General features: G+C 35.7%; 1 protein-coding gene across 1 annotated transcript in view; it reads right to left on the bottom strand.

Annotated features, from left to right (window-relative positions):
• The window catches only part of MAN1A2 (mannosidase alpha class 1A member 2), a 109,117-nt gene that overhangs the window by 37,173 nt on the left and 57,774 nt on the right, over positions 1 to 14,170 (bottom strand). The window contains exons 7-8 of the mRNA XM_033092721.1: positions 8,786 to 8,909; positions 7,739 to 7,832 (exon numbers count right to left, since the gene is read on the bottom strand). Coding sequence (XP_032948612.1) covers positions 7,739 to 7,832; positions 8,786 to 8,909 — 218 coding nt within the window. The remainder of the gene's footprint in view (positions 1 to 7,738; positions 7,833 to 8,785; positions 8,910 to 14,170) is intronic.

The raw sequence follows: 14,170 nt of genomic DNA, 5'->3' as shown, positions 1-14,170 counted from the left end.
AAATGGAACATTCACTTTGGAAAAGTTTGGCAGTTTTTAAAAATGTTAAACATACACATCTAGCACGTGATACAAACACTGAACTCCTAGGTATTTACTCAAGAGAAATGAGAACCTATGTTCACACAAAGGCTTGACCATGAATCTTCATAGAACTTTATTTATAGTAGCCCCAAACTGGAGCTAACCCAAATGTCCATCAACAGGGGAACGGATAAATGAATTGCAGTATTCCACAAAGTGGAATTCTACTCAGAAATGTTGATATACAAAACATGGATAAATCTCACAATAATTATGCAGAGTGAAAGAAGCCAGACAAAAATAGAGTACATAGAAAGGATTCTATTTATATGAAGTTCTAGAAAATGCCAACTTAATTGAGTGACAGAAAGCAGATCAGTCGTTTGCGGAAGGAGTGAAAAGGGGAGTGAGAAAAGATTCATAAAGAGTATGAGGAAACCTTTTAGGGTGACAGATGTGTTCATTATTTTCATTGTGGTGATGGGTTACTTATTTAAAAACTCATTAAGTTGTACACTTTATTTTTTAATTATTTTACATGAAGTTGTGCCCTTTAAACGTGTACTGTTTCAACTGTAGGTCAGTTATACCCTAATGAAGCTGTTTTTAAAAAAGCAAGAAAACAAAAATACATTTGGAATTAGTCCAAAGCTATCAGCAACATCAAAATTGCTCGTTTTAACTCAGTTTTTAAAATACTGAGACTCTCACATGTGAATGTAATGAAAAAAAATTTTAAATCTACATAAATACTTTTTACTAAAGACATACCTAAACTAAAACTGCCCAGGAAACTGAACATAATGAGCAAAACAGAGGTGGGAATAGACAGGAGGTTTATACACAAGACTTAAGGAGAGCACAGGCTAGGAAAGATCCTATTCAGACCTTTTTCCTATTTCCTATTTCCAAACACTGTTCCTAAAGAATAGGACAGTGTTCAGAGTTAAAGAATTGTCAGGGGCACTGGCGATCCATTTAGAATTGGCAATTGTAAGTTATACATAGTGACTTTAAATTGCACCACGCATCATTTCCATCAGCAATGCCCAACTGAATCTGTACATGAAGGGGAAAGGTAGACGCCTGGGTGATACAGTTTGGGGATTTCTAGGACAGATCAAACAGAAGGGTAAAGGCATGCGAGTATTCTCACATTGGTTTGGATCCTAGGCCGTCAAGGCTGGACAGAAGAGGAAGCAGCAAGGAATCCTGTCCAAACCTCCAGGATCCTTGCTCCACTGTTTGGCTGTTGCACCCAACCAGTGAAAGACCAGCCCAGATGTCAGCCTGCTCTACTATGATCGCCAGATTCACAATTTTCACCATCCACGAGGACTTCAACATTGCTTTCAACTTTTCCATGACTCCTTGATGAGTGCTCTTTGCCATTCTCTAAAGCAGATATTTGAAATCTCTTCTTCCTCTACCTTCTTCCTCATGCTCAGCAGACACCAGGCCTCCGAACTCACCGGAAAAACACAGACCATTAGTCGGGCAGGAAGGGCAACAAAAACCAAAAATATCTTTCAACTTTCTGCACCCCTACCTATCATTTGATCTGTTCCCCTCTGCTTGTTAAAGAAACGCTTCTTCTCTACTCTACATACCTCATCTCCTCTGGACCCGGCACCTGACGCTTCCTTCTCAGGAACGCTCTCGTCTTGGTCTGTCTTCAACTTCTACCCTTCAGCGGAATCTACCTCTTAGCATTTAGTGCTTATTATTCACATCGTAAAATAACCTAATAATATTTCTTGACTCTACCCCACTCTTTTAGCATGATAACTATCAGGTGTTTACTGAAAGAGTGAAGAAAGAGAAATCACAGGTGATGTCTCTATTTCTGGCTGGGCAAATGGGTGAACAATGGTGCTCGTCACTGAAAATGGCTTAGAGGAGAAGGTGTACGAGTTTTGGGCAGGATGAATTTGAGGTGCTAGTTAGATACCTAAATGGATATCACGATCAGGCATGTGGGAATCCAGGGAGAGTGAAGTTGGCGGTATGCGTTTGGGAGTTATCAATACATACAATGGAGTTCACTCAGAGAAAATGCATGGAGTAATTAAAGGACACAAATGGTTCTCGGGGGCATGACGCATATACAAGTAAGAGTCATTCAAATAACAGAGAGGGCGTTTTAAATTTTTGGCCTCATACATGTATTTCTGGATATGCTATAGATTTAAGGAAAGTACAAGTGAGCAGAAAAGGAAACAAGGTGAAGAAGATTTAAGAGAATTAAAGGAGGTGAAATAACAGGGAGGGCAAAAAGCAGAGAAAAACAAAAGTCTTAGGCATGGTTTAGGGAAAATGTTTTTCAGGTCTATGAATCACGGCCCGAGTTGACAGTTTAGTTTGAATGTAACTTAGATTGTAGGGTGTAGTTCCAGTGCCACCCAACAGGTTCTCTCCAGCTCTTCTAGACAGTTGCTCCAGTAGGAGATTAAATACATATGCTCCATAAATGAATCCACAGCAGGAGCCTGAGACCCATGGTAACTACGGAATGTATCACTCAGTAGTCTGACTTTCTTACTTACACCACTGAATCATGCCTGGTAGGTGTCAAGTTCGATGAACCATGTCGCTCCAAGGTACTTTTGATATTCGGAAATTGATTAAACATTATAAAGCACTACTAAATATCAATGATTCATATAATCTATCTCAGCATGTCATGAAGTTAATGGCAGGTTTCTAACACAAGCTATTTCTTGAAGTGTTCTTATAGAAAATTCTAGAATAAAAACTAGTATTTATATCGTGTATTATAGTTTATGAAGCATTTTCAAATGTATCATTTCATAAACATGACCCACATGATCATCCTATTAAGTACAATTAGAACAGATGAAGAAACAAAGGCATAGAGAAGTGAAATAACTTACCTAAATTATTAAGCAGGAAAGTCAGAATTAGTCTCCTAACTCCAAACATTATATCCATTCTTGGTTTTTCCCACAATTTTTAATTTAGTAGTATAAAATTTAATGACTCAGTAATGACCAAGTTTTTTATTTCCTTCACTTTAGTCATTAAATGGTACAGGCTAAGCATTGTACTTAGAAAACTAGTGAAAAAATAAAATAAAAACAAAAAAAAAAGGAAAAAGAAAAAATACTAATGATATGCCTTTAAATCTAGGTTCCTTACTATATCCTTTTGTATCTGTTGCCAAGTACTTTTCCTGAAGGTAATTACCAGTAATTATTCTCTGTGATTGCTATGTGCATGTCACAGACGTTATCATTACTCTAATTATAATCGTTAGCCAAAGCTGAATTGTTAAATTTCAGTTCAATTCCCTATTTGTTTTGCAGACTATTTATAGATATGACAGATGTAGACTGCTCAAAGATAATAATGGAATTTGATATACTTTTCAGAAGCTGGTATAAAATACACAAAAACATTAAAAGGAACAAATTGGACAATGTAGCAGGAACTGCAGCTGCTAAGGGGATATCGGGGCATCTCCCCCAGGATTTTGAAGACCCTCTGCCAAAATAACCAGTGACTAGATTTCTACAACATTCACAAAATTAGTAACTGCTAAGAGTAAATACATTCTAAAGAAATAATTTGAATTTTATTTTGTGGGGAACAAACAAGGAAGAATGAAATAATTATTTTTATTGCAATCGTTTATTGTGGTATACATAACATGAAAGTTGCCACTGTAACCATTTTTTTAAGTGTACCATTTAGTGGCGTTAATTACTTCACAATACTGTACAATGATCACCACTATTTCCAAACTTTTCATCACTGCAAATAGAAACTCTGTACCTATTAAGCAAAAACTCTCCATTCCCCTCACCCCAGCCCCTGGTAACCTCTAATTCACTTTCTCTCTCTATGAATCTGACTACTCTAGATATTTAGTGTAAATGCCATCATACAGTCTCTCTCCTTTTTTGACTGGCTTTTTAAAAAAATTTAGAATAATGTTCTCAAGGTCCATCTATGTTGTAACATGTATTAGAATTTCATTCTTTTTATGGCTGAATAATATTCCATTGTGTGGATAGACCAATTTTGTTTATCTATTCACCTCATGGACACTTTGGCTGTTTCCACCTTTTGGCTACTGTGAATAATGCTGCTGTGAACACTAGCGTACCAGTATCTTTTTGGGCCCGTTTTCAGATCTTTTGGGTATATACCTAGGACTTGAATTGCTGAATCATATAGAATTGCATGCTTAACTCTTTGAGGAAACATCAGACTCTTTCTTACAGTGGCTGCACCACTTTACATTCCCACCGGCAGTGTGCAGGGTTCCAAATTCTCCACAAACTTGCCAAGACTTATTTTCTGTCTTTTTGAATACAGAGATCCCCGTGGGTGTGAAGTGGCACCTCACTGCGCTTTTGATTTGCATTTCCCTGATGACTAATGATGTTGAGGATCTTTTTCACATGTTTAATTCCATTTGCATTATCTTCTTCGAAAAAATGTCTATTCAAGTCCTGTGCTTACGTTTTTTTAATTGGGTGTTGTCTTTCTTTTGTTGAATTCTAGTTCTTTATATAGTCTGGATATTAAAACCTTATCAGGTAAGTGATTTGCAAATATTTTCTCTCATTCTGTAAACTGTCTTTCACTCTCATGATAGAGTCCTTTGATGCACAAAATTTTTAGTTTTAATGAAATTCAATTTATCTATTGTTTCTATTGTTGCCTCTGCTTTTGAAGAAACCATTGCCAAATCCAAGGTCATGAGGATTTGTCCTTGTTTTCTTCTAAGAGTTTTATAGTTTTGGATCTTAAATGTAGGGTCCTTGATGCGTTTTGAGTTAATTTTTGTACAAGGTGAGGGCCCAATTTCATTCTTTTTCATGTGGCTATCCAGTTTTCACAGCATTTGATGAAGACAAAGAGTTATATTTTTAATAATTAAAATGCCATCAATGCTATATTGCTGCTCATTTCAAAGGCTGGCAATTCTCCAGCAGTGACTGATTTTTTTCAGTATTCTAAGATTTTGGTATAGAAGATGGCATCTTCTTCATTTAAAAATGTTTTTAACCTTACTTCAAAAGTAATAGATGTTCATTATCAAATTTAGATTAATAAAAGTAAACAAAAAAGAAAAGAAAAATAAACATTCATAAAAATAAAAAAAACACAGATAACACTTTGGTTTCTATTCTTATAGTGTCTGTTTTCTCTCTCTTTCTAATTTCTAGGCATGTCACATTCACCTATGAGTATGTCAAGTATTCTATAACGTAACTTTTAAGGCTGCATAATATACCACCTCTGGAGGGACTGGAACTTATTTAACCAAATCTTTCATAGGTTTAAAAACTGCACCGTCTAATGCACTAGGCACTAGTCACAGTGGCTATTTAAATTAACAGTAAATAAAATTTAAAATGCACAACTGTACTAGCAATATTTCCAGTGTTCAATAACCACATTCAATTAGTGATTGCTGTATTAGCACAGATACAGAATATTTTCCTCATCATAGAAAGTTCTAGACAGGACTGCTTTAGAATGTTTCCAAATTATTCCAATTATAAATAACTCCATAATTACTGTAAGTGAACTTTACATACCTATAGCTCTGCAACTTTCTTTAGAATAAGACCTAGAAATAAGTCACTAGTTCAAATTTCCACACTTTTGAAGCACTGTGTACAGGGATATGTTCATTTTATCAATTTGATAAAGAATAATGTCTTCTGTTTAAAAGCCACATGGATTTGACTAGGGAGGTGGTGAAATGGAAAAAGAGAGGGACAAAGAAAGCTCTGTGGTCTATGGAGATGCTACAAACATAGTAGCAAACATGGTCCCTAAATTCTACTATAGTAGCGTCAGTCTGTACACAAAGAGGGTTGTCACATTACACTGGCCCCATGTACACTTAACTTCAGGAACACCACTTTGAGGGTTAAATGTGAACATCTGTTTATTGGCCCACTTGTGTTTTGTTTCTTCATGAATTTTCTCAGTCTATGTTCCTATTGGGGTAATCATCTTTTTCTTGTGATCTTGTAAGAGTTCTTGATATCGAGAGGATATAAAAACTTTGTTTTCCAAATATGTCCAAATAAATTTGCTTAGCTTGCCTACTTGCCTTTTGTTATGAACTGTAGGAAATTAACACCTACATATGTAAAAACTGATCCCTTCTTCTTTACGGTTTCTGCTTTATGTGACATACTCAGAAAAGGCTTTCCTGATGATAATCAGCCAATTTTTAGTACTTTTATGGTTTCTTTTTTTCTTTTTTCAGTTATACCATATAGAATATATACTGGTTTATGACACAAGGAAGGAATGAACATAATCCCCCCCAATGTCAGAATATTCCCAAATCTTAATATAAAACTCTAAGGGGAAAAAAATTCACCCAAATTACTGAGTAGACATCCAACCCATCATTCTTATCTAAAATAAGAAAAGTGTATTTTTATATTTTAGAAATGCTGCTCCCATGGTTTTGTTTTTTCAGAAAGTATCATTTTCACTCAGACTAGGAATCAGACTAGAAGATGAGCCACTTGTAAAGAATTTCAGGAGGAAAAGAACAGTACGTAAGAGAAGCCAAAAGACTGAGATTTAGAATCAGATCCATGAAAGACGTACCTGCATTGACCAGTCTGCTTTCCTTTCACAAAATAAAAAACAATTTTCTTGATAGGAGCCCCAAAGACAATTCTGTGACAAATGTTTTCCTACTCTTAGTAGCAAATACCAGCATAATTTCCTACTGACAGGTTCAACAGTGTTTCCCACACATAAAATAAAGCGATTGTTACTTCTACCTGTTTTTTTTTTTTTTTACTACTTCAGTGTGATGTCATTAGTCTCAAAAATAATTCAAACATGTTACACTAGGGGGAAAGTCGCAACTTCTATTTGTTTTAGGTTTCCTATCTTTTAAGAGAGGATACCATTGATAACCCCTAATTTATTAAAATTCTGTTAAGTTCCACATATTTATTTTTAAAAAATGAATTCCTTCAAAGATCAAATCTAAAGTTCTAATAAGAAAAACCACCCTCTCCCCAAACAAAATACTTTCTCTTCATACATAGGGAGTCCCTTCTGCCACCGTCTCACCTAACAGTTCGTACATTCCTCTACTATAATATTTATCACATTGTATTCCAACTACTTCTAAGCGTGTCTGCCTGCCTGCCCTGCTGGCCTGAGAGCTCCCTGAATTCAGACTAAGTCCTTCCCCGTCTCCAGTTTTATCCAAGAACTTGGCACAGAGCCTGGAAGTAAGTAACAGACACTGATACCTTCTTATAAAATGAATGACTGGACAGAGCTAGTCCAAGAGCAATCGTCCTCCTTTCTAATGATTTAAGATACTCATTTGTTCTTCATACTCCTTTAGTAAATACCTACCACAAGCGATGCCCTTATTTACATGAAGATATGTTTCAGAAACAGGTGCTTAAAGTATAAGCCTTTGCAAATGCCACATTATATTTTAACAAATAACTTATACATACATGAAATAAAAAACTCTTGTGAGGCAGGCTGTTAATGTTTCCATTTACAAGTAGAAAAACAAGCTACGAGAGCAGAAACTTGCCGAAGGTAACAGCACTAGTAGATCACAGGGGTAGGCACTAATGGGGGCTTCTCACTCTCCATGTAGTGTACTTTTCACTACATCAAGCGAACGTTTTCAGACATCATCTTTTAACAAAGCATCAGCTGTATTAGAAATACTTACACTGACCCCAGCGACCCGTTCTGGGGTTCAAATAATTTGGATAAAGACCATTTGGACGATCCATTTTCTGAAGTAGTTTCCGAATGTGCATGACCTATATAAAATAAAATTCAGAATGCAATTAACAAAAATTAATGTCATCATGGCTTTATACTAATCCAGGCTTTGGGTTTTATCCTCACTCAAAACCTACATCACCTCCCCTGCTTTTTTCTGGGTCTGTGCGGTGGTCAAGAAAAGCTCTGTTTTTCAAATGGCTCATTTATGATGACATATGATCATGTTTAAAAATCAAAGAACAATACAAAGCAAAAAAGCCATTGGTGTTTTGATTGGCATTGAATTCATGCTCCAGATCACTATGGAGATGACGGGAATTCTTATGATGTTGTTGAACTATACCTGCACATGACATACTTCTCCATTAAGGTCCTCTTCAATGTCACTCAACAGTTTGGAACTTTGTTCACCTTTCGTTAGATTTATTTGTAGGAAACTTACACTATTATTTCTAGCACATAATGTATGTTTTTGTAAAGTGATACTTCCTTGCCTGTTGCAGCTGGTGCAGAGAAATGATTTTTAATATCTATATTGATCTTTTATACAAAAAATACATTCAGCTCTTATTTCTAATAATTTAAATGTAGACTATCTTGACATTTTAGGTAGAAAGCCATGTAATTTATGATTAATCACTGTTTTCTTTCTTCCTTTTAAATTTAGTTCAATTCTTGAACCTTTTATTCATTTTGTTTTTCTTGCCTTACCATGCTGGCTAGGAATTTCAGCACAACGCTGAATAGAGATGGCAATGACATTTTTAAAAAGACGACTAGTGGTTACAACTTCTCAAATAACAGTAAATATTTGAAATACGTTCTAAATAGAAAGGACATTTCTTTCGATAATTTAAAAAGCGAACGAAGGCCAGAGTCGGATAAACATAGTTCGAGAAAGGCAAACATTTTCTAAGCATTAATCAAGTCTTTTGGTAAATCTTACAGGACTTTTTTATAACAAAGAAAAGAAGACAAGAACACTAACCTTTTTGTAGTATACCGGGTCCCCTGTCAAGTAGCTGAGGTGGACAAACTCCATATGCAACGTGCCGAATTCAGCAAGAATGCTGCTACCTGCAGATGCCCAACCCCAGTTTCGCCCCACTCCACTGGACGACAGCAAAGGGAACAGGAGACAGAATTGGAAAAAGACCAAAACATTTCTTTAATGGATACATAAACTTGAAATAAATCTCTTAGAAATTATTGTATCTAACACAATTTATATCTAAAATTGTATTTTATTATTTAAAACATATTTTTAATGGTTAATATAACCACCTTTCAAAAATTGAAACAACATAGAAAAGTATACAGTAAATATGTTTCACTCCAGAAATCTCCTCTCTCTTCATGTCACCAGGTCCCACAGATAATCACTTTCAGTAGCTTCTCATGTATCAGGACAGAATTTTTTATGCATATATAAGCAATCCAAATATATATTATTTTCCTCCTGTCTTAAACGAAACTATATAGCAAAGTATACTTACTGCTCTGTAACTTGCATTTTACTCTTAAGATGTACCTCAGTGGCCTTTCCCTATCAGTTGACAAATAACTTTCTCACTATTTTTCACAGCTGTACAAAATTCCATGACATTACTGATTTGCAATCGGAATGCCGTACCCCAGAGCATATGAAAATGTGTGAGCATTCCGAATTGTCCCAAACCTTGAAGAGACAACTTGTGTTTACCGTGCTGGGGACAAAGATGTAACGTCCTGTAATGGTCAGGACAATATTATACAATAAGCAATTCTCCATTCCCAAATGCTGATGGTACCTGTGAAAACTACCACAATGTAGAAATAAACATACTTTAATTAATCCTCCATTTGTGGTCCTTCAGCATATTTCTGGTATTTTGCTATTATGAAAACTTTTACAGTGAATACTCTTACATACAATTTTTTGTTCAGATGCATTTCTAGGATATCTTCCTGCTATTTTTTTAGCCTGCCTTATAATTTTTTTACTAGAAGCCAGAAAAAGTGTAAAAGCGTAGACGCTTTGGACGTTATCGTCTTTCTAAGAAAGGTAAGTTTCTTCTGAAACACAGGGTGAGTACAGGCCAATTACCTTGGTTTTAGCCTTTTTTAAGGATAGCTTATTTCAGTTTTTACCTCTACTGTTAGGGAGTAGCCCCGAGACCGCAACTGAAAGCTTGAGGTGTTTACCAAGGGACCTACCTCCACCCCGCTGGCCTTTAACACTAACCTTTGTGTCCCCAGTACTGTGTGGCTGTTAAATTTTCTCCTTAGCCCTTTAGCCTCCAACTGCCATTTTCTGTTGGGTTTCCTTGAGTCTTGCTCCATGTGTGTGCAACTTGAGGAATATTTGTACATAAATGTGGGGGCTTTTCCTCTGTAATTTCTTCCTGTCTTGAGAGTTTGTCCCTCATGTCTCAGCCATGTGGCAGCTCCAAGACCCAACCACAGTCTCCTCTGCCCCAAGCGACCACCACGGTGGCTTGGCCTCTACTGCCTTGCGTCATGACTTGGAAACTGTCCTCAGAGCAAAAGCCCATGTTTATATGGAGATGACCTTCTCCTAGGAAGTCCTACATGCCTTAGTTGCTCTTCAGCCCTCAAACCATTTTGTCAAGCTTTTACGATTATTTTTGATCGTATGTATGGTTAGTATGGTATGTAGGGTTAGTATGATATAAGCTATTCCATGGCTGGAACTGGAAATCTAGATTAATTATTCAAGTAGCAGAGTTTATGGGTTATTTCCACAAGAACTCTAAACCATTCTGCAGGGTCTTTTCTACTTTGAGGAGGAACTAAAAATTTAAGTCTTTCTGTCATTTTATATCCACTTGTAGACTGCCAATTCAATATGACATATTTTAGTTAGAGTTGAGAAAATAGGTATCAGCACATATCACTACCTGGCTTAAAGTTCTTTAACTGGTGTTATTTTTATACTGTCTTTGAAAATATGGTACCACTAACAGATTTTTTTTTGTAGCTAGAAGTGTAGAAGTGAGACTCAAGGAAGAAATGTGGATATGTATTAGTAAGTAACTGCCTAAGACAGTCATTCATTTCCAAATAGTAAGTGCCTACTATGCTCCAGGAGATACAGCAGTGAACCTGATATATAACATTCCTGCTCCCGTAATAAATAGCAATGATTGTTATGAACAAAATTACATAGAGAAATAGAATAGTGGGTACTAAGGAAAAGGTGAGTTAAAAGAAAGGCTCTTTATGTATAACATTCAGAGAAAGCGTTTTGAAATGACACAATTCGAGCTGAGACCTGAATGATGAGAAGCGGCAAGTGATGAATGATCTGGAAGAAGAAATTCCAAGCAAAGGAGACAGCAAATGAGGAAAAAGAAGGTGGCCGGTGTTGCTGGAGCTCAGGAAGTGAAAATGAATATGAGATGAGGTTAGAGAGCTGGGTATAATCCAGACTATGCAAGAATTCTGTAAGGGCGTCGTAAAATTAAAAAATTTTTATTCTAAGTATGATGGAAAGTCATGGAGGATTTTGAGGGATGCAAAGTAAGTTGTAAGGAACAAAGCTTACCATTTAGAAAGATTACCTAGGTGTCAGCATGGCCAGTGAATTACAGCGAGGCCAAGTATAAACATAAAGTCCCTAAGAAGTCCAACAGTTTATTACTCTTTCCTCTAAAAAATCTAGTCTGACAACTCAGAAAAATAAAAATCCCTAAGAACAAGATATAATACTGATGAGGACAAAAGAACTTCTATAACTATAAAAATGTGATGAGCTGCCAAAAACCAAGCAGCTCATAATTTCATGCAAATGCTACGACTTTTCAATTTCCGGCTTTTACATGTACTCCCTTATTTACTCTTTCAGCCGCTCTTCATTGCTAATGTGGATTTGCCTTTCTGTCTACTGTCATTACAAAGTTTCTTTAACATTTCTAATAATAGAGGACTGCTGGCAATAAATTCTCTAAGCTTTTTTTTGTCTAAAGATGTCAATTTCACCTTCAGTTTTGAAAAAATAGTTTCAGTGGTTACAGAATTCTAGATTGACTCTTTTCTTTCAGCACTTTCAAGATGCTGTCCGTTGTCTCCTGGCTTGCATGGCTGCAGACATGAAGCAAGCAGTACTTCTAACCTTGTTCCTTGTGTATATCTTTGTTCCCTCTGGCTGTTTTTAAGACTTTTTTTTTTTTTTCATTGATTTTTCAGCCATTCATTATGTTTCTTTATGTCTATCTTGTTTGGGTTTCATCAGGTGTCTGGCATCTGTGGGTTTATAGTTGGTCATCAAATTTGGGAAATTTTTGGCCATTACTTCTTCAAGTAGTTTTTCGGCCATTCTTCCTACTCCTCCCTCAAAGCACTCCACTATATGTAAGTTAAACATTTGATATTTGTCCCACAGGTCACTGGTTATTGTTCCTTTTATTTTTCTCTCTGTGCTTCAGTTTGGATGGTTTCTATTGCTGTGTTCAAGCTCACTGATCTTTTCTGATGTGGCATCAAATCTGCCGGTAAGCTTGTCAGGTTTATTTCATGTCTTTCTCAGACTAGAAGTTCCATTTCATCCTTTTAAAAATCTCTCTTCTCATTATGTTCACATTTCCTTTTAAATTCTTGGGCATACTTGTAATAGCTATTTTAAAGTCCTTTACTGCTACCTCCATCATCACTGTTATTTCTGTATATGTTTCTATTGACAGTTTTTTCCTCCTCATTATGGGTTACATTCTCTTGCTTCTTCTGCATAAGTAGTACTTTTTAATGGATTCTGAACAGTATGAAAATATCTGCATTTTGCTGAATATCTGAATTTTACTTTCTTCCATTAAAACCTTTTCAGTTTTCTTTTGAAAGACGGTTAAATAACTTGTGGGTAGTTTAGTTCTTTCAAGGACTTAGGCTTTGCTAAGACAGGTCTACAGTCACCTTTACTTTACTAAGACATACCTTTCCGTAGTTTTGATCCAATATCCCTGATGTTCAAAAACATGTTTTAATTTTTAACTGACCAATTTACTCAACTCTTTTATTAGTCAAATGGTTTCTTAATTGACCAACTTTCCCCACCCCCCAGGAAAGCAATCGTATGATCTGTAATGAATTATAATTTTGTCTCCAGTCCATTATTTTTCCTTTATTCCTTTTTCCTACTTGGTTACACTTGTTAAAATCCCCAGAAAAAATGTTAAACACTGCCTTGTTCTTGATTTTAATGTGATGTATCTAACATTTCATTAACTCTTTTGTTCAACAAAGACCTGTTGTTAAAAGAAAATGGCAAGTAAATAATACTCTACGCATATATAATTACGAAATATGTCTGGAAGGCTACTCAGGAAATTTTTAATGGTGGTTTCCCTGAAAGACTAGGGGTTTGCAATTGAAGGCTTACTTTATAGTGAGTGTGTGCTACTTCAATATATGTACATTCACCCAATACAGGTATTTCTTTTTCCAATTAAAAAATCTAGCTACATAAAGAGAGAGAGAGAGAGAGAGAGAGAGAGAGAGAGAGAGAGAGAGAGAGAGAGAGAGAGAGAGAGAGAGAAAGAAAATGAGGGAGAGAAAAGGAAAGAAAAAGAGAGGAAAGGAAGAAAGGGGGAAAGGGCGTGAAGGGCGGAGGAAAGGAGAGTGAGGGAGGGAAGGAGGGTGAACAGAGAGAGGAATCTATTTTACTGTTGCTTATGTAGTCTAAGCAGAAGGGAGAACATGTAAGAAAGTGAATTCTGATTTCTACTTACAAGTGAGTAGCCAACATGATAGAATATGCTTTACTTAATACAAAACTGGGCCATATTCTCATATATGTTGCTTTTTCACTTAATATATCACAACTATCATCCTCCTCTAAAAATTCACTTCCAGAACATCATCTCAAATGGCTGTGTCACGTGCCACTGTATGGACATGCCACTTTCGTATTTAATGTGTTTCATTCTATTTTCATTAACATAAACGTCACTGCCATAAACATCCTTACAATTAAATCTTTGTACATACTTTCACTTACTTCATTACGATAAATTTCTATAAATGATATTACAAGGTCAAAAGGCAGGTATATTTCAAGGTTTCTGAAACCTACTACCAATCTACCTTCCGAGTCACTCAAATTTCCAATTCCAACAAGTGTATATGGTTTCCATTTCTTCATTACGCCCTTCCTAAATACCATCATCCTCTTTTTGTCAATTTTCTAGGTAAGAAAATAGAATCTTATTTTAAATCTAATAATTTTATTACTAAAGTGAAGATTTTTTGCTTATTTTTAACAGTATTTCTTCTCTGAATTACCCATTCATGTATTAATATTTACCAGCTTTTTAAATAATTGGTGGGTATTTTTCATAAGTCTGTAAAAGCTATTTATATGTTAAAAATGAATTCATAT

Source organism: Rhinolophus ferrumequinum, chromosome 22, assembly GCF_004115265.2.
Source record: "Rhinolophus ferrumequinum isolate MPI-CBG mRhiFer1 chromosome 22, mRhiFer1_v1.p, whole genome shotgun sequence".
In the NCBI taxonomy this organism is placed as follows: domain Eukaryota; kingdom Metazoa; phylum Chordata; class Mammalia; order Chiroptera; family Rhinolophidae; genus Rhinolophus; species Rhinolophus ferrumequinum.
This window is presented reverse-complemented; position numbering and strand designations above follow the sequence as displayed.